General features: G+C 38.0%; 1 protein-coding gene across 1 annotated transcript in view; it reads left to right on the top strand.

Moving 5' to 3' along the window:
- LOC139740978 (pituitary homeobox x-like) overlaps nucleotides 1-13,837 on the top strand; it is a 43,221-nt gene extending 29,384 nt beyond the window's left edge. Inside the window, exon 3 of the mRNA XM_071651563.1 lies at nucleotides 13,292-13,837. Coding sequence (XP_071507664.1) covers nucleotides 13,292-13,837 — 546 coding nt within the window. The remainder of the gene's footprint in view (nucleotides 1-13,291) is intronic.
- The last annotated feature ends 9,093 nt before the right edge of the window (nucleotides 13,838-22,930 follow it).

Here is a 22,930-nt window from a genome sequence, read left to right as displayed (position 1 = left end):
CACTCCCTCCTCGAGCTTGCATCTCGCCATCAGCCACCCTCGCCACCCTTGGGCCGATCTAGAACGCCACATGCGTTTCTATCAGCTGGGACTACAGACCCGATGACACCACTCTTTAGTGAAGTCTTCCGACGCGAAGCCCTTTCATGTGCGCCGACACGATGACGAGTTTTCATCCATTGCGGACCCGCTCTGTTTTCGTTAAAGTCCTCGTCCTTCTCCTCACAGGGGCAAATGTTATGACGAAGGTACTCGAAATACTTCGGTTTCTGCGATTCCACTCATATAATGTGATTTATTACAGGCGCGGTTTGCTCAGACCAAATTGAATAATAAATATAATTGATTAGGAGAGAAAAATAAATACATACGTATACTTACATTGCGTGCAAGACGGATCCATCTACAAATTTTAGATTTAATCACATCTAGCGCGTGTATTTTTCTATAAAAGAGAAACTGCTCTAGCCTCAAAACCATAATAGTGATTTGACTTAATAAGTCTCATGTTATCTTTTTTTTTTCTCCCCCGCAGTTTGAAGGGCATGTACTTTTGGGTAAACATACAGGTGTGCAGACAACGCACCTCCTTTTCTCTTAGCTTACTTTCACTTCCGGACTGAGGGCTAAGGAGGAAGTCTCGCATGAAACCTTTAGGTCATGACTTCCGGCACACTGACCTTCGACACATATTTCACTCTTGTCTGTCTGCTACTCGACAAAATAATATGATCGACATCTTTTTACTTTACACATGTACTGTGTTCACATTTTAACGAGCTGTCCTCAATTGATTTGTATGATTGCGTTGTTGCTGGATCTTTTGTTTTAAGTGTGTGATTTGAAAACGAGGTTAAAGGATATCGTTGGAAGGTGACAAGAATTGCAATAATTGAGCCAATTTCAATTCCACATTCTTTGAAAATCTACCGGAATGTGTTTTTCAGTCTCCTTCTGGCAGCAACGATTAAATTTGGTGGGTTCCCTCCTCCCCCTCTCCACACGAAATGCGATACATCTCATTATTTCACACAAACACACATATATAAATATTGAAGGGATATATATAACACCAATATACATGTGTGTGTGTGTGTTTTGTGTGTGGGTGTAGTCAGTCATTCATATTTTGTTACTCATCATCTTATATAATCACACATAACATCCTTGCATGTAAGAGAGCACGGTTATCAGGCATGGTTCCTTAGGGAAGTATAGCCAGACGAACAAACGCTATTGTCATGTGTGTCAAAGACTAGAAAAGGGAAAACGTTGAGGAAGTAATACTTGATATGTCACAGTTAAATGAATGACGCAGATATGTAAAATGTATATCAAATTTTAAGTATAAGGGAGTGAGTGTGCAAAACGTTCATGTTTTTCTTCTCCATAAGTCATTCGACCATTTGTTCCTGTTCGGTATTCGTGAGAATGTCAAGAAAACATATAGGCCTACCAATAAGAAATCCTCAGTAACTTGTATACAAGGCAGTCTATTAACTCTCCTACCCCCCCCCCCCACCATACTTCGCTGATTTCACGTTGCATTATTTAGGGCGCAATGTCAAGTCCATGACCAAGAACCAGACATAATCAGTGCTTGTGCCCCCCCCCCCCTCCTACCCCCATCCCACCTCCTCTAAACCCCGCCGCTCTCCGACATGTCGTTGTTAATATGCCTATTGACGTTCTTCCGCTTCATTTTCCTTCTTTCTCCTTCCATTTGTTATGTGTCATGTCACAATGTCATCTTATCTTGTCGAGCCCCTCCCCCTGCCACAAGATGTCACTTCAGGGTAAACTTAAAGTGATACCGCGCCAAGTCATCTCCAAGCTTTTTTCTTTTCTTTTCTTTTTTTTTTTTTTTTTGGTCTAACAAGACTGCTCTCCCATTTCTTGAGAACGCGCTCTCTGCAGAATTTCTTTTTTCCTCTTTACATATTCGAAAAAAATGTCGTTCTCGACACGTGACTTCGTTGGCCCGAGCTAATTGGTTGCACCTTAATCTCCTGCGAACTCGAGTGGAAACCTCCCCCCAAGCGAGCCTAATCCATGGTTGTAATATGTTTTCCATGTGTTTAGCCCGTTCTCGTAGCTCTTTTGGATTATGTAGAAGGTCGAGAAATATTTTCCTGATTGTTGCTGAGAGAATGGTAATGATGATTATCAAACCGTTCGGGTCTTGGAACAGACCTGGTATATGGCAGTTCGGCATGCTCACGTGATTATGCCTTATGAAGTTCATTTTCTTCGTATGACAAACCTCAGAAGAGAAAGAGAAAAAAGTGAGGGGCGCGGGGAGAGCATTACAGTGAAAGGAAGAAAGAGGTTAAATGGGTGGGGGCAGCGAGGAGAGATATTGAAATTAAATACTATTAAATGAAATATATATAATTATATAAATATATGAATATATAGATATACTAATATGTAACTGTATAATTATATAAGTATATGGATATATAAACATATAAGTATATTAATATATATGTGTATAGAGAGACAGGCAGACAGAGACAAATGTATATGTATACATAATTTGTATCGAAGACAAAATTGTTTTTTTTTTAAAGACATCAGATAGGAATCAACACTAAATCACAGAATTTGCATAAGTCACACCTATCTTCAAAAATATTTTAGGCGTTTTTTTTTCTCTCTTCCGCATTCTTTGGAGCTGTAAGCTTATCGTAATTATTTTTTTAAGGAACCCACATATTACAGGCACGTCCGTTGTTGTTTTCTTCACAAAATTATGTATTAGTGTATGTGTTTGTATAGTTTATTGTACACATCAACATAACGGCATTTTTGCTTTCTGTATATTACTCAATTATATGACCAATTTCAATTATTACATATTATATTCTCTCGAGAATGAAAATAAAGTTGATTGTTTTGATTCATCAATTCAAAAATGATGTGATAAAGCAGTAAATAAGGCTAGAATTACAATCGGAAACGATTGACATCAGACAAGGTAGAGGGAAAATAAAATGTTTCAGGGTGCACATTGTGAACCAATAAATATGGATTACGAAAGGCATACGTATACCCTATCTTTCTTGGTATCATATTCAATGCACTTCTTCAGTATTCGTCGAGGAAGGTGACAAAGGCGGGCAGAACAAAAGAAAATATGAATCATGAAATATATACTGTCATGTATACATGAAAAATAAGAAGACCTAAGAGCAGTCTATAAAATGGAGGATTTACATGAGTGAATGCGGTTTAATGATTATTAGCATGCATCTGTTGAAAATGTAGACCTACTCTTGTGGCCTGTCAGCTAAATATTAGTAGGTTTTAATGTTGAATATGCCAGTATTTCTTTATGTATGTCTCCATGAACATAATCTTTTCTCAAATTTTGGAGACATTACTTAACGTCGACAATGAAAGGTTAAAACATTGATCCGGATGGGTGATTGAATGTTTGTTTGTTTGTTTGGGGTTTTTGTTAGTTCGCCTTCAATCATTACCACAATTCTTTGTTGGCTGGAATCTGAAATAGATACACAATTTTTTTTTTCATTACGTTTACTTTAAATAATCGCTATGCAACCACACTGTAGCAAAAATCCTCGTTCATAATCATCTTGAACACTCTGCGAAACCTGTGAGCTTGCTTGGTGAAGAACAGCTTAGTCACTCGACAGGTCCTTTTGCTTCAAGATTTCATATTTGCTTCTCATAGTCAAACTCTAGAAGTTAGTTAGGCTGACCTCATTTCACAACCTTCTCTCTCCATCTCTTCCCCCTCTCGCTGCATGCCCCTCCCCCTCCCCCTCCCCTCTCTTTCGTTCCCTCTCCCTCTTAGCTGGTGTCATTTGCAAATTCGCAGAGGAAACGACTAACACCGAACGTGTTAAATCGTGTGCTCACCAAATTGCCCGCGTGTCCGCCCTTCCTCCCATATGTTTCACCTCGAGCAATGGAGTGATCTAGTGTTCCCTTGTCGTGCCTCGTTGGGCCTTACAGAGTTGGAAAAGAAAAGACAAAACAGAAAGAAAAGAAGGCGTTCGAGTAACGGTTTAGACACATCCATTTCAACAGAGAATAGACGTGGAGACAAGCTTTTAACAAGAAACAAACGTTGGCGTTTGCAGACGCAACGCGGACATCGACGGATGATATTGGGAGAATGTCGTCTGCAAAACGATGATGATAAATCACATTGGTCACGTGCCCAGATCTCAATTGCGAAACTGTCCCTACAGCTACAATTATGCGCCGCTGAACATGAAATGAATATCAAATGATATGAGGTGTGAGAGATGCTGCGATTTCGGAGGGGGACATATAGATATGCAACAAAGGTGTGGACAAGCTTTCTCGTAGACATTCGCAGGCAAAGCACACACAATGAGTCAGCAAAAAAACAACTATCGCAACCGCCGATATTATGCGCGCAGCGCCGTGCGCGTTTTTGACATAATCATGCCTTTACCTTGTCAATGTTACCGTATTGTTTTGACGTCATCACAATCCATTGCGACAGAGTTTGGCACACATTCTCTCTGTCAATTGAGTACGACCATTAGATTGTGTATCCATGGTACAACATTACTTGTCGGATGTTGTTCGTAACACTCGTCCATCTTACAATCCAACTAAAAACTCTTTTTTCTCTTACTCGTTTACATCCAATTATCTATATCTATCTATTCTGTATACACATATATAAAAAATAAAAACAAAAACCAAGTTCATGCTGTCATTACCAACAGTTTGTTTGTTTGTTTGTTTTTTGTTCGGCACACAAATTTTCGAGCGATTCGCCCCTTCTCAAGTGTTCTTGTTTTTTGTTTTATTTTTGATATTATTGCACCAACACGTGGACTACAATTGTACGTTCTATATAATATAATATTTCATATATATATATATATATATATTTGATTTGATTTGATTTGATTTGATTTGATTTGATTTATTTCTGCTTAATTCCGTTACATCAGATAGGATCATGTACATGTCATTTATGACAAACAGTATATCGACAGTATATTCTGGTAGATCAGCTTTTTTACATTTAAAATGAATGAAATTAGTTTTGCTTAAATTAAGTGCCAGTATATCACTTTTAAACCATCTAGATAATTTCGGTAATTCATTGTTCAAAGTAGCAACTAGGTGGTTTAGGTCAGCATGTGAGTAAAACACATTTGTATCATCGGCAAATAATATATATATATATGATATATGTGAATAATTTTTCTCCCACTTCTTTTTTTTTTTTCTTCATGCAATAGATCAACACATGTAATATTCAATCTAAAGGTTGCCATAGAAACATAGTTATTCTCCAGAGCATTTTTCTTTCTTTCTTTCTTTCTTTCTTTCTTCCTTTTTTTTTTTCTTGCAATCCACGATGGAAAGACAATAGGCGATTGACCTTCGCCAAGGGGAAACGTCGCTCGAAGGGGCGAGCAGTATGTTTTGTAGCCCGGGCGGGCCGACCGAATGTTGTCACCTTTTTCGAGCGAAATTGAGCAGAACGCGCGGTAATGAATACCGCGCGGGTCTTTCTGGGATGCGGTTCCGCTCTCCGCGCGTGCCTACGGCACCATGTTGACAGATAAATTTGATTTTTTTTTTGACCCTCTGCTAGCACAGAGTCTGTGCGACCGTCGTCTTCTTCGTTCTCTAGGATTGTTTCAAAACACATATATAACACACACACATTCATATTGTGATTTAAAGTATATAAAAAATCTATTTGTGCATTATATGTATTTATGCTACAGATAAAGGTATATGATGTTGACCTGGTATTAATCATAACTTTGCCATGAATAGACACATAATCTCTGCTAGTTTATTCCACTTTATTCTTTTATTTTTGCTCATCTTTGATGACTTTTCTAAAAGCATCTGATTTTGCATAGTCATATGATGGTAATTGATGTTGTACACGGTTTACGAGTGTTAAGGTAATCTCAAACTCTAAAGTTATGCCACAACCATCGGATGCTTGCTGCATTGGTGATGCAAGTTCGAAACTTAATGGCAGAGTACAACTCTATTAACTTTGAGGTATACTGCCCGTTGCTAATCAGTGAAGACACATATTAATAGCCTTAACTGTATGCTAACAAGCATCTAGTTTTTACAGCAATTACATAAAGATTTTCGAGTATCTTCTTCTTCAGGGATGTTTACATCGTGTTTAAGAATCATCATTCATCCCTCTGCTTCGTATTTGCTTCTAGATTAACAAACACAAAAATTCACCAACTTTGTCGACAGCTTGCTATGGAAAGACATTAAATCGCTTTGGCATCAAAATTATTTCTAAATGTTTGTTAGGTATATCCATCAAATGCGCCACCCGTTGTGTACCAGACAAAGGACGAATATACTTCTCTTCCTCTTCTTCTTCTCCCCCTTTTTGTTCACTTAAGACCCCCAGATTTATTTGATTAATGTTTTGACAAAGTGAATGCCTCTACGGATTTGCCCGCGCTCCAGCTTTGGTTGAGTTATGTGAAAAACCAGGGCAAGGATCACGAACTCTTAGTTTGAATAAAAAGCATTTAAGGCTGGTAATTTATAGCTTGATGCTCCACTTACCGCGTTAAAGCGGTCGCCTCGTATTATGCGCGTGAATCCTGCGCACAATAACCCGACTTAGTGACGGTAATACACCCGCTATTCGTAACTGCTCGCTAAAAACCTATTTCCATTTACGCTGAATTCAAAGAGGCGAAAAAAAAAAAACTGCTGTGCTGGGAAGTAGTCTCAAAGTTTACCACAAGTTCACAAGCGTCCACTCGAAAGATGGATGATGGTGAACAGCGATTTAAGTGATGAGAGCTCTGAAGGAGGCTGGGGTCATCCCTCGAAACCCTTATAGAACAAAGTCTGCATCTACTTATAAAATCACTTGCTCAAATACTTTAGTTTCTTCTTCTTCTTCTTCTGCTACCACTACTACTACTGCTACTACTACTGCTACTACTACTGCTACTACTACTACTACTACTGCTACTACTACTACTGCTTCTACTACTACTACTACTACTACTGCTACTACTACTACTACTTCTACTACTACTACTACTACTACTACATCTTGCAATACCATGTGTTTCTTTTCACGTTTTTTTTTTCAATTAAAAGCATAAGTGTCGCATGGTAGTGCCAGCCTTTGAAATCTAAAATAAAAATTTCGTTAAGTATCAGTCGATTTCATAGCTTACTTCATATTCATACTTGTCTACCAGATAGTGGTCTTAACTGCGGTACATTCTCAAAACTTGAGAATATTACCAACAACAAAAAAAGACAAACGAACAAATGTCATACTAATTAAAGTCAATTATCAGAAGACCCGAGTGGCTGGGATATTCATTCCTTATACATCAGGAAAATAAAGCAGTTGATTCAAAATATAATATTGTACTTCAAAAGACATCAATAAAATTTGCAATTTTGTATACAATATTATTGCAGATGTCTACAAATCGAAAAAGAAATGAGAGGATACTCGGAGCACCTAAAAAGAGAACCCTTGCTTGTAGACTTAAATGACAATGCAAGCACATACCAAACACAAATATTAACAATACAGTGCGTACATTGATAATAATGTAGATCTATCTCTGTTCCTTCCATATCTCTGCTTGCGGTTTAAAAGTGATTGTATAGGCATATTAAAATTTGTAAACACAACACTCGGTCTTGGTCCTTCTCACTTTTTTTTTTTCGTATTACTCACCTCTCACCGACATCAAAGGAAATGTATGGGACTTATAATGCCATCAACGGTTTCAAATGAAAATATGATTGCTTCCGATTTGTAATCTCTGTTTCTTCAGGAAAACTGACTGTGAACTATATGACTCTGCTGTAAAGAGACTCTTTCCCCCGTTAACGCTTTCTTTTTTTTAAAGCAGTCTTAAAAACGAAACCAAAAAGAAAGAGTGAGAGGAGAAGCAGAAGACTTTGGACAAAAGAGAATTTCACAGCCGATTTCTCTTCTCAAGTCGCCATGCACCTTATTCTTCCGTTCGTATCTGTCATCACTTTCCAAGCTTATCTTTCCTGTGTCAAACTTCCTCGACTTCTTTGTTTTCTCGCCCAAGGTCTCAACCTGAGCGAGAAAGAAGTGTCGAATCACATCTTTCTCACGCTCAAAAAGCAGCTGCCTGTATATATGTATATCCACAGAACAACACACACAAAAAACTGTTCACAAAAAGGTCATTACCTCTCAAAAATCGGAAATTGAGGCTAAGAAGAAGCCAGCATATTATAAGACACAATTGTTCTTTTCGCTTAGTTTTCAAAACTTTCCCTACAACGCATGAGTTTGTCTTTGTCATAGCGGATTCTTTTAGAGTTGACCAAAATGTCACTCAAGTGCAGATTGGAGTTACTGCTTTTCAACAATACAATGACAAGTATTCCGATTAAATTGTACCATAACAGATATTTCTCAGAACTTTAATATGGAAGCGTTATATATTACATAAAATTGCAAAATAAATATATAATTAATATACTAAAATTTGAGAATGTCTTTCATCGCGCTCGTGGTATGGGATGCAGATTGCAGAGTAGGATTCAAATGAATTTTTGGCCTTTTACAGACGCTTTGCTTCAAAGAGACTTTGATCCAGCGGCACGTATCAGTCCATATTTCCCAGCCAAATTTAGCAAAGTCGCGCGGAAGACGTGCCAACTCTTCCGCGGCATCCGCCGCGAGGCGAAGTGCGGCTTAATGCCTCGATCGGACTTCCCTAGCGTTGAGCACCAGCCATGAGGCGAGGGGGGATATGGGTACGAAGAGGGGGAGGACTAAGGAGCTAATGGACGTGTCAGAACGTGGTTCCAATTACTGGGCGTCACCTCCGAACAATTATTACAATTGATTTTTCAATTGGTTCAGAAATTTATTAGTTAAGGGGCCCTGACAAGGAAAAAAAAAGGCTTGTAGTGATAGTTCAAATTGTAATGCCATACATAAAGCTTGTCAAACAGCATCTGGTTTAGATACTTGTGTTCTGCATGGGCGCCGTCAAGTGAAAATAAGAAGTACAAATGTCCGGTTCTTATATAGAGCTTTTCATAAAAATGGATCGGGAACTTTGTTAGGTATATTTTGCGACTAAAATTCCATTTATGAATTTCAACACATGCACTGATTTTAGTGTCATTATCTGTGTTCATTATCGCATTTCATGGGAGCAAAAATCACAACTACAATTGCAGTGGATGTAATAAATAGTGATTAATCACATTCTTTCTTTTCAGTCATTTTCTATAATGATGATGATGATGGTGATGATGATTATGATGGTGATGATGATAATGTTGATGACGATGATGATGATGCGTATCATAATCATAACTATAATTATCGTCATTATCGTTAATTGTATTATTCTTGCAAAATTATAAGATCATAATAATCACAAGTTTCATTTAAACCACTTTCAAAAACAAAGGACTTTATCTTAGTCGCTAGCAGCATGAAACTGATTTTAGGCTGGTGCATGATTATGATGAATTCAGTGGGAAGATTAAAATTTGAAAGAAATGAAATATCCTAAGTTCACAATCAGCGAGAAGTCGTTGTCTTTGCGCGGGTATACAGCTACATTCATACAATCATACTTGAGCTATTTTCCATTGTAGTATAAAGAACACACCCTTGCAAGACATCATGTTTGTTTTCCTTTGTTGTTGAAACATTGTAAAATGTTAACAAAACATCGTTTCACTGATATTGCACCATCAAGGAAATTTTCCTTTTTATAAGCTAACCGCAATTCTACTTTCGCTACATACAGACTAGCGGTCTTTGGGGTCTGTACCCGAGTAACCTAGCTCATAGATTATTGATGAAAGGGATCGTAAATTTTGCAGACATAAAAAGTGATAAATAAATGTTAATGCTTGTCTGCAAATTTGTAGTCCGTCGTATTCGTCTTAGTTCTTACAGCTGTCTTTCTTGTTGTCTGCGTGTAGCATATAGCCGTCCAAGGGAACGTATGTTGAGTCTCGGGAAATACTGGGGGAGAAAAAATCAGAGTCTGCGAATGAAGACACAGTTTGATAATAATATGGCTCATGTCTAAAATTAGATGACATCACATTAATCTTTACTACTACTGACAGACATAAATTCCCCCCTCAAAAAGTAGGAAATAGCTCTTGCGGAAACGCGACAGTAGTTTGAAAATACGAGCAGCTCCTTGCCAACGTGTCCTAGCCATGAACTAGATCGCTACATGCACGGTGGATATAGCTCTATAGAGTGCGGGCGAGCGCGGGCGGGCTGTGGACAGACGCAATTATTGGCGAAAGATCCTCCCCGCGCTCCGGCGCAATACGCGAAACCCTGTCGGCGCCTGCGGGATTTTCCTCGTACAGGGGTCATTCGTATCGCGTTTCAGAAAACATTTGGCCAGGCAGGTAAACACTCAACGTCAATCGCATGCCAGCTATGTACGCATTCTGACTCAGTCATTACGATGTCATGGCAGAGCGGGAAGTTATGACTATTTTCGAAATTATACAACTTAACGTCACAATCTCCGGCGCGGATTTCTCGTTCTTTTTTTTTTTTTTCTTCTCTATCCCTTTCCGCGGAGTGCGGGTTCGTGTGTATACGTCAGAATGCCGGAGTCAGCTTTGTGAGAGGAAAATGGAAAATGGAAAATTTGCCGTCGGATTTGCTTTTCCTTCTCTACTCTCTTCGCTGATGATGCGTCAGATTTGAAGCTTTAGATTCATCTTGTCATATTATCCACTGCTCTTTTCTCCACACCTCTTTCTTCCCTTGCAAATAATAACGCTTTACCACAGCTATCCACCAGTTTAGCCGTTATCATTTGAGCTCACCTGTCCTTCTCTCTCTATAATATGATGATATCTATCTATTCGCTTATCTATCTATCTAACTACTTGTATCCGCTTATCTATCTATCTATCTATCCGCTTATCTATCTATATATCCATTTATCTATCTCTTCCTCTTTCAGCTCGTTTTTCTTTTTTGTTCCAAATTGAATTAAAACAGGGAGTTGGCAAAGATTTGTTTCTTGTTGAGTCTGAAGGGACGCTAATTCTATATAATTTCAATTTTTTCGAAGCTTTTAAACCCAAGGCCTATAGTTTGACATTTCTTGTGTCATTTAGAATAGACTTATCGGTAACACTATACAAAGATTTTTATAAACAAAAATCACCTGACCCTTTCTTGGATATTTTCATCACGAAGCATTAAACCCATTTGACATAAATCGATAACATCAAGCCTATTTATTATAATTCTTTACCAATAATCGCAACAACGTTGTAATAACACATGTTTATTGATGCATTATCAGCAATGCTCCGATTTAACTACAACACAATATTGTGATAGCAAAAATAGCATCACGAAATATGACACGATACTGAATCTCAGAAGCTCGATGGAATTAAAATGCGCATCAAAGCCGCATTTTAGAAAAAAAAATAAAGATATTCCAAAGATATATATATATATATATATATATATATATATATAGGTATATATATATATTTATATATATGGGGGAGGGGAGGAAGAAAGAGAAAGGAGACAAATCCATTAAAGCACATGTAAACATTGTAATGAGGACATCCAAAAATCATACTTTAAAAAAATAATAATAATAGGGATGAGAGGGAACAGCTTGTGCGGGATGTTTGAAAAACATGTTTGAAAACGAAGACGAATAAATTGAGAAAAAAAAATCAGCAAAAATAATCGTGCATGGGCACTATACTGTACCTGGTGCTTGGTACTTGTATGTGCATGGATTTTGCTACCATCGTACTTCTTGATGATGTTGGTAATCACATTTCATTTCTTCTTGGTTGATGAAGCGGTCTATATTTTTCTATACTCTGTTTAATCATCCTCCGTTCTTGATCAGATATACTAGAAAATAAACAGCACACAGTGAATACAAATTTTCATGAAAGCACAATGTTCTCTGTGTGTGTAATTGATCTTGTACCATGCTCTAATTCTTCAGCACAAATCCTGATAAATAAGATATTAAATAATCATGTCTTTCTTTTTCTAGACGGACAAAAACTTTTCTTAAGGGCGAATTAACACAAGAACCGTGATTATTACATTCATGTTATTAATGTAATGCAGCACGCCTTCACATTTTGTTGTGTTTTTTTTCTTGGTTGTATAACAACATTGTGTCAGAATATTCCATATCTACATATGCATGATATGTTTTTATCGAAGTATTGTGTGCCTCATTTGATTCATGATCACTTTCATTGTTTGTTCCATACAGATATCCATATGATTAAAGTCTGTTCACACTTTTACTTTCCCACAAGCATACACACACAAAAAACCCACACACACTATAATGTGAATCCTTGCATATATATTATATTTTCCGATTTACATACGAGTTCACATAGCGAACACTAAGCATATTCCACAAAACGCAATGTGTATGTAATTATAAATGTATGCGTATATGTATGTGCATGGTAGAATGCAAGATTCTGTCATTTTGTATTTCTCTGACAGTCACAGAGACCAGTATCTATCTCTCTTTCACCGTATCTATGTGGACGTTCTTTTTTTCTCATATTTTATACTATACTGCAGTGATATCAGCATGAAATTAAATTCAGTTATATACTCTAAATAAAATGGTGGCAGGACTGCACATGGCGTCCATACATCTAAATCCTCTAGCTCACTATTTGTTGTGATATAATGAATACCGCTTCAATCGTTTTGTATCCTTTTTATTATTTACATTTTGTCATATATATACACATAGTCATAAATTCAGTGTCTGACGATACATACAATATGAAAGAGACACAGATGGAATCTAAGGTAATACGGAAAGTGATATTTTCTTTACGTTGTGTGTGTTTGAGCGTTGTTGTTAGTGGTGGGTTGTTGTTGGTTTTTTTTTTTGGGGGGGGGGAGGAGGAGGGGATAGAAACATAGAAAATGATGATTCAAATCGTGAATTGTCAACTTCTGATTTTCTGTTGAGGTGTAACACCATGTGTAGGGCAACAAACATTCCAATTCAAGCCAACTCTCTTGCGTCTGCGAACAAAACGGCAATGTTTGACGTCACAATTCGCAGTCACATTCATGGATGCCGAGTACACATCTTTCCTGTTAATGGCTGCTATGTAATATCCTTTACTATCGATCTATAGTGTGCATGCGAGATAAGAAGCAGTAAGTTTATGGACTCTTCGGACGTCGTTTACCTTTTTTTTTCTTTCTTTTTTGTTTGTTTCTTTGCAGATTTGGTTCAAGAATAGACGCGCAAAGTGGAGGAAACGAGAGCGGAATCAGATGAACGAGCTGAAGAACGGACTGGGAGCCGGCTTCAACGGGCTGATGCAGCCGTTCGATGACGGTCTTTACTCGGGCTACTCCTACAACAACTGGGCAGCAGCCAAAACAGCCAACCCACTCGGCTCGAAGAGCTTCGCCTGGTCGCTGAACACGGTCAACCCGTTGTCGATGACCAGCCAACCGATGTGTTTCAACCCACCGACCACTATCAGTTCGACCTTCTCTGCGGCCACGCCGGTTAACGGTGTCGGCCAGCAACTGAACTCTCTGAACAACGCTGCCGCTGCCGCCGCTGGAGCGCCCGGCTACCCGTACGCATCTGCGCCAGGTGCGCCGGCCTACGTGTACAGAGAGCCGTGCTCGAACAGCATCGCTTCGTTGCGGCTGAAGGCAAAGCAACACTGCGAGAGTATGACCGGCGTGAGCTACCCCGTACCGCAGAGCTCGACGCTGTCAGCTTGTCAATACTCGGGCTTAAACGGGACGATGTAGAAGCAGCAGATCAATTTTTCTCAGCGGTTTTAATTTTATGGTAACATTATCATCTTTCTTATGTTCCTAGTTTCTGTCTTTTTTTTTCTTTTTTTTTTACGTTGCCGGGAAATGCATACGGACACGTTTATCGTTTTCCATTCACGATTTCGGAAATTTTAATGGACACACCTATTGGTTGGCTTATAGTGCGTAAGAGCGTTCGTGTTTATACCGTTGTTGCAAGTTGGATTGTTGAATGTTATTCACGTTTCTTCTACATTCACACCACCACGTAAGGCAGTTCCCAACCATGCAGCATATAATCATTAATCACCTTATGAGACTTTGGTTTTATATGATTCTTCCACTTTCTGTTTTCTTCTAATATTGCATGCATTTTTAGAGATTTGAAAGAGTCGAGACAATTTTGTTTTCTGTCTCGGCTGCTGACAGTAACAGGCGCCACTATATTTGATATGACGATAACTTTCTCTCGTTTTCTGTGTCGTTGTAAGAAAACATACAGTGGCCAGTGTAAGTATAGAATATTCCGACTTGTTATGCAGAACTATGATTGGTTTTAGTAAGGATCCCCTTTTTATTTATTTTTTCTTTATAATTCTGCTTGTACTTGTTACGCAGCCACAATATGAGGAAAAGCCTTGGAATGATAAATGAAAAAGATAGTCTTTCTGGATTGTCACAAAAAAAGGATTTTTTTTTTTTCGTAGAGAAGTGATCTTAAAGAAATGGCCACAGAATTGGGATGAAGATACTTTTGGCAAAGGAGCAAATTTTGCTGAGCAGTTCCAAAACTAAACTTATTTGTTTCACTTACTTGATATCCAGTTTGTTCCAGAGCACACGTGTCGCGCGTAATATATGCAGCATACTTTCTTAATGTTGGATTTCTCGCGCGTGCAGTAGCATTATAGATAATGGAACATACAGCTGTATGTTTATGAGCTGGGAGTCATTGAAGAACAAAATTAATCACATTATTACTTTCATTTCTGTTAATCTGTTAATTGATTTTCATTCCGGGTGTACAAATACATCGATAGGGTATCGATTGCTTGCACTTATGATATCAGATACAGTCCGACCTCTCGTATCCGGCCTCCCTTTATCCGGATCTAGATTAACCGGACGCGATCTCGCAGTGATTTCTTCTTTTTTTTTCAATCTAACAATAATACGTGGAAAGGGGGGATTTCAAACCCAAACAAAAGTTCTGCACAAATCCACATGAATTACATATTGTTCCCAACATACTTAACATACATTTAGTATATTCACATCTAATTTCCATCGAAATAACATGCATTCTAGTAAAGAAAGAGTTTCAGTGTACGCCACCTGCAATAGGTTACATGTAGCTGCGTGTATTAAACATTGAGTCTCCAATATCCGGCCAAATCCCTTATCCGGATGAGCGCCGGTCCCGACATGTTCGGATGGGAGAGGTCGGACTGTACCACCAATATTTACAACAAGGAACACTCTCATGTCTTCGGTAATGATTCCTGACAGTGACTGGGTTAAATCTTACAAGTGTCTGAAGGAACACGCAAAAAAAATGCATTTTTTATCTCACATCTGGACCCCTGTAATGATAGAAAATGTAAGGAATTGCACATGACACTATACCCTCCCCTAGCAAGAATTAAAGTCAACGCATAAAACACACCAAAAAAAGTATGTGTATAATTATTGTATCCACCGACAGGTGCATTAAGATAACAAAAACAAAAGGAACGATGATAAAGTTACATAATTATGTTTCCTATCATACTATCTTTAAGCTGTTGTTAGTCTATGCAAATTAACTACAATATTCGGCATACTCAAAATACTTTAAATTTTACATATTTAAATAAATGGTTCGTGACTCTCGAGTATTTCATCTCTTCGTCATAGTACGTTCATCACACCCTCGTAATCATTTCCATGTGGATGCCCAATCCTCTATTCTCCTTGCTCCTTATGCCCCTCTAGGATCATTCTCCCTCCATCATCATCATAACAATGATTATCATCATCATCATAATCATCATTATCATCATCATCAGCATAGGAATCTCCGAGATGCAATCCAATAATAACAGTCATCTTCGCGTCTCATTAAGCGAAGATCCCACTGGATCTTCTCTGTTGATACCCAATATTCATAATTATGCTACAGAATAGGTTCTCCACCTACCGCCCCTCCCCTACCCCCCACCCCCCGCCCTACCCGCCCCTCCTTCCCTTCCCCTCAGTTTCATGGCCAGAATTTATACTCGAGTTGGAAGCACCCTGAGCTGGAAAGCTGTATACTCCAGAGCTCACATCGAGTTTCGTAGCATGTAAAACTCGCCGTCCTTCGGTGAAAAAAAAATATCCTCAACCTTACTACCACTGTTTTATGCAAGGCACAGTCATCAACGTAACGTTCATTTCACTTGAACACTCAGCTAACCTTACAAACGTCCATTTCATTTTAAAAAGGAAGTTACATTGAGTTCTTATAGGTATCCGAAATGTTTTGCTATGCGATTAACAAAGTGCAATTTCTGTCTTGGTCTTTGTAGCATTGACTGAAAGTAGGATATAGTTTTAATGTTCATTGCAATCACGCGTTCAGAGCTGTAATATACCCCCAGGACGACCTAGTGATTGAATAGCTCTACCGCATATAACAGCGAACGATAATACTACGGCAGTCTCAAGTAAAATTGACACAGCTGCCTGTAAAACAATATTTTTACCCCACCGATAAAAGCTATCCTCATCACGCGCAATGTCATTTAGAAGACTACGACGTTTCACGGCGCAAATCTGTCAGATCGAACTGATCTATTAAAAGGAAAAGCACACGACTATAGTATGTCCGGCTAAACGATGACAAGTTAATCGTAGGTATACGTACAGTTTCAGAGCATGTCAAACTGGCTTCCCATCTTGATGGAGCCATTATTTTGTGATTTTTGTTTCGACATAAATAGTTTGATGCCCTCTGAGTCAGCACTTAACCCAATGATTGTGCCCCATGAATAAATTTTCAGTTCCAGTACCTCGAACACAATGAACAGTGATAATGTCATGTCACTCACGCAGATAAAAGATACTTCGCTTTAAGGCTGCTTAAAATCATCAGAGAATCCAATTTTCTCGTTCTTGCCATTCTTACTACAGCAGCACCCCTCCCCAACATGTTCATGGTAACACAGCTTACACACACAAAACCACACACACTCACACACACACGCGTGTATAATGCACACAAAAAAAATAGTGATAAAACACTGCCACAAACTTTATTGTGACCGCGCAAGCATGCGCAGTCTTTCTTACGAGTCAGCCGGAGGTCATCAGAGGTACACCTGTAGATTATTAGTGTATTCTTGGTTCTTTCCAATCTCTTCACTTCTTTCTCGACATACGCCCTCTCTAGGTAGTGTCAGCACAAGAGCGACATGAAGTCTTACTGGCCCATCTTGTGTGCATGTTAAAGGCATTTGTGCCCTTTTGATATTACGTTTACTGAGATATCAATGATAATGAATGAGAGAAAATGGAAAAAAAATCAAACCCGGGTTGCTGATGTGTTTCGGAAACAATTATCTTTGTCTACACTGACAAGTTTGTGTTTTTCATCGTGTCTGTTCATTTCGTTGTGGTGGCTACAGTCGCACAGGCATTATTGCTGGAAATTTGTGCCTTTTCACGAGGGTTTTCATATCGTGCTATATTTATTCCTTCTTGTTTTACACAATTTTCCTATGGTATCTATAATTTATGATGTTAGGACGACGTTTTCATACGAACATGTGTGTAACTAACTGTCACACTGTAGATACGATTGATGTCAGGTTGGTTATTGTGTGTGAGGATCAATTTATACGGCAGATTCTCGAACAAAATGTTTCAATTGCACACTGTTATGAATATTGCGATGTACAAAATATTACAGATGTAGTCACACAGCCACACACAGAACATGAATACATGATGATTATATACATGTATGTATGTATGTATTATGATATACATGCTTACATATCTTTGGCTGACAATGTGATTAGAATTATGATGATGTCGATCTGCGTGCAAGGTTCTTCACACAATTAGATAAGTTTATTCTCCTCCGGCCAGTTTTAACACCAGTGTTGTCGGTGATATTAACCTATGAGTGTTCTTTGCCTACTTATTGATTAACAGCAGTTACCGAGCTTCTTACCAGTTTCATAATATTGTTTTACAAACGTAACGTAAGTTTGGTATTTGTGTACTAAAACACAAAATAAGGCTATACACTGAACTTTTTGATTTTCAAAAGAGATTCATCTATCGCATTCGTTAACGTATACCTCAGCTGTTCACTTATTTCTTGACTCCCATTAATAATGCGTATTACACATATAAGTGTAAAGTATAAAATATATCACATGATATTAGCCACTCGATTGAGATATAAGACAATCTGTCACACGAATACTAAACGAGCACAAAATATTTTTTTTTTTAGTATGACATTACGATTTTCCCATTATCTTTCGTTCTTCCTTTTTTTTTCTCTCTCTCTCTTTGGTCCATAGGTGTACATATGATGTTTTGCATGTATTAACCATTTATTGGTTTTAGAGTATTACAGATTTAGTATGATTGTATGACATCTCAATGGTAATGATGCTATATACGCTTGTTCAATCATTGTACATACGTGTACAAATTTATTAAAAGCGTTGAAGTCAAGATATCAATTTTCTCGTTGTTTGTTTTCAGTCCTTTTTGCCTTATTTTATTTTTGGGATGTTTCAAATGATGCACGTCACGAGCGTATGAAGACACCCACGAGTCATACAGACCACCAATTAGACACTATTTGAGCAGGCTCGACACCGAGTAAACTAGGCCCACGAGCTATACGGTCCACGAGCAAGACACGAGGCAAATAACAGCTGCAGCTGCTGCTTAGCAATTCTGCCGAACGCCTAGCTCTTGGCCTGTTTCCTTTAGTGTGTAACTCTTGGGTCTATTTAACTTGGTGTCTAGGTCTTGGGTCTGTTCTACAGTATGTCCACACAAAAAAAAAATACAACACGACCCTCCGCAATGAAATCTTTAAGAATATTGAATCAATCTAAATACAAATTCAGGGTATGAAACTATAACTCATTGCCCACATCTTACAGAAAACCCCATTCGATTTGCTTCAGTGGTCAAAGAGAAATGAGGAATTTTGTAGAGGATGTCGGGAATCTCTTCCCTCCAAGTTCTGTCCATTGTATTCACACACAAGATCATCGAAGTGCTAAACTTATAGGGAGAATCAGACCCATGACATGCTTTACAACAATCCACATTTCTCTGTGACCGCTTAACCAAATCGAATGGGGTTTTCTGTAAAATAGAGCTAAAATTTTATATCTTAAGACCCTGAAGTAGCATTTAGACAGTTTAATCATATTGGATGTTATCAATGCGAAAATCTGATTGTAATTTTTTGGGGACATACTGTAATTGGTGTCTAGCTCTTGGGTGTGTTTTACTTGGTGTCTATAAAGCTCATGGGTTGTATATGACTTTTCAGTGTATTTTATCAATGCCTAGCTCGTGGACCGTATTTCTCATGTGTGCCTAGCTCGTGAGATCACCCCGTTTCAAGTAATCTCTGCTGATGAAGATGATGATGGTGATAATAATAATGTTAATAATGTTACTACTACTACTACTACTACTACTACTACTACTATTACTACTACTACTAATAATAATAATAACAATGATAATGATAATAATAATAACAATAATGATAATAATAATAACATAAATAATAATAATAATAATAATAATAATAAAAATAATAATAATAACAATAATAATGATGATAATAATAATAATAATATAAATAATAATAACAATGATAAAAAAATAATAATAATAACAACAATAATAAGGACTTATCTACCCAGGGTAGCCTCTTCAGTGTTGCCACTGCTCCACCACAGGGTCCTGCTATCTTCATTACCCTAGCGTTGCCAGGTACCCATTTATATACCTGGGTCGAGAGGAAATGGTGGGTAAAAACATCTTGGCTGAGGACGTAAGCACTTGGCTGGATTCGAACTCGGGTCCTCCGATCGGGGGGGGCATTTCATGAAGCGTTTTGTCAGATATTTCGTCTGACAAAATGTTAAAAGCTACTGAAATCCTTGCATCTGATTGGTTGAGAGCAAATTTGTCCGACAAGTTGTCGGACAAAAATGCTTCATGAAATGCCCCCCGGGAGTCAGGAGTCCTATCCACTATGCCACAGGGTGATGGTGATGATGGTGATGATTAAGGTGCCACTGATGAAGCAGCTAGCCATTGAAAACAAACATGATAATGAGACATTGACAATGGACGCCTAAGAGGAAACGATTTGCTGTTGACACAGAAAACAGTCACTTGTTTTTCAAATGATATAAACTCTATTCACTTTTGAAAATCATATGCATACATCGAACTAAAACCCACAAACATATACACTAACCCTAACACACAACTAACAAGCCAGGCGCCGATACTTTATAACGTTATACTCACCGGCTGTTGCAGTCATGCAAAATAGAATGATAGATAAGTTACATTGGTAATACCCAAATGTGTAATAAATTTACACCTATATTTAAACTCTGTAATACCATTCATTGTTCTATAAGAATTAAAACAAATTTAGGAAACAAAGTTCGTAGACCAAGAACAGGAGCAAACAAGTCCAACATTTCATTTACTCTCCGCCCTGCCTCAACTTGTCTCTAATTCTGTGACGTAATCTCCCAACTCCATTTTGTTGTTGTTGTTGTTGTTGTTCATTTTCCATCTGTGAAGATGGCTGGATAGCCCATATTCAGCTACACTAAGCTGGTCTTCCATGGGGTCCAGTTGGATGTGGGGTGGGACCACTTCACCGGGTTAGACACCCTGCTCTTTGCGATGAATGAATGAAGCGGGATCTTTTACGTGTAATCACCTGGAATTATTGTAATAAGTTGTACATCATCCTTTACTTTTTATCACACATGATAGTTTGAGTATATTATTGTTGTTGTTATCGACTTGTTTCCCCTCTGATAACGGCATGGTCTAGGGTACCACATACAGACATAAGTGTGATGAAACACTTTCATTCTCTATTCTTTTGCAGAGTTTTGTATAGAGTGCAAAGACATCAGACATTATTGACGGAGGGAGACGACAGACTTTCTTTCTCTTCGTCCAGAAGCCATCACTTTTTAAGTCCTCAACATGATAAATATGAACATTCCTAAAATACAATTTGCACAGTCTGCCATTATACATCAGATCGACATACTTGTATTGCTCTATCCTAGATCTAATTCCTTCCACTTCAGTCTGGTCACATTTTTCATCTTTGATTTAAACAACAATTATCATCACAAAAGGATTAGATTTGTACAGTTGACAGTAAGCAAATAATCAACGTTGGTGAAGGTGATGGGACAAACTATCACTTCCGAGGCGATTTGGATGTAGCTATCTTTCCGAAGCGCAGCTGAGGAAAGATAGCGTACACATTCAGATCGCCGAGGAAGTGATAGTTTGTCTCGTTGCCTGAAACTAAAAGTTGATTATTTGCTTTATATTCCACATCTAGGGTCCTAGAAATTCCCATTTTATTCCACATCTGAAACTGTTTTAGCTGTCTTTAGGTATCCTTAGGGCTTAGTCTACGTGTGCGCGTAGATGACATAATAATTAATTTGCTGCGCGCACCGCGCGGCACCGAAGTGAAAGTGCGTTGCACTGTGTACTATCAATTGACCTAGGTCACATGATAGTCCACAGTGCAACGCACTTTTATTTCGCGCGTTCTCATCTCGCGCTAGGACTGAGTGGACTGTGTGGAGATCAGCGAAACAAAAAGGGACTATCAACATAGAGTGTAACGAACTTTTCTTCTCAGGTGATGTGATGGGCAAAACTACGCTTCATCACGTGATCAGCTCTTGACCAATCCTATTGCAACATTCTTAGTATGTGGAATATAATAAATCATATCATTTCATCCTGATCACTTTGTTCCGTTATTTCCCGATGATGCATCAAGGGATGGTACAGTTTTGGTCGAGATGGGGATTCAGATTTTAACTTTTTGCAAGATAATTAAACTACTTATATGAATATTAAGGAGCATGCAATTCTAAGAGGAATAAAAATCAAATGGCTGAGACATCCAAAAGCAAAGTGGTCCTAATAAAAGGTTGGAACCACTTTTTATTGGGACTACTTTGTTTACGTTATTTTTGGATATTTCAGCCTTTCCAAAACCGATTTTCGTCACATAAACTTTTAATTCCTCTAAGAATTATATATGCTCTTTAATATTTCATGTAAATGGTTACTAATTATCTCGCAAATAGTTAGAAAATTAATCTGAATCTCCATCTCAAGCAAAAATGTACCATCCCTTCGAGGCGTCCTGCAGTTACTTCAAATCTGTTTTACTGGTAGCATTATTGACAAAATGAACGGAATGTTGCGAAATATAATATCATCCTTAAGAAAAAAAAAAGTCGTTTATATTCGAAAATTCTCCCCTCTACCACGACGTTGGGAAACCGAGGTATACTTCTTTAAAGAAGATCTCCATTCACATTTGAACGAATTGTAGGATGTAATGTGAAGTAAACAATGAAATAAAAAAGTAGTGAAAGCTTTGTCACAATTTGATGTGAAGCGTGGAAGTTACGAAACTTTGCTTGTTCGTCACGACGCAACGATATTTTTCAGTTCAGTTCGGTTCAGTTTTTTTTTTCTATCAAACAAGAAATGAAACATGTAAAAATGTAATATAACATAAAGCATGCCTATAACAACCTCATAATTTGTTAATTTCAATCAAGGAAAACAGAAATACAAAACGAGAAGCGAATCGCATCGTACAAACATATCATGATATAAGAAGTACAACTGAGAACACCTGGGTATATGCTTTGAAGGATAAGAATCAAGTAGGTATGGAAAAAAGAGTGGTCCACTAAAAAGCAAAGTTTGTAATACGCGGATCACTAAAAGCATGATAAATAGATCTATATATGCATCATCGTTATTCAACCATTA

This window comes from Diadema antillarum, unplaced genomic scaffold (genome assembly GCF_040938485.1).
Source record: "Diadema antillarum isolate AM-2024a unplaced genomic scaffold, OU_Dant_1.0 seq00000893_RagTag, whole genome shotgun sequence".
In the NCBI taxonomy this organism is placed as follows: Eukaryota; Metazoa; Echinodermata; class Echinoidea; order Diadematoida; family Diadematidae; genus Diadema; species Diadema antillarum.
This window is presented reverse-complemented; position numbering and strand designations above follow the sequence as displayed.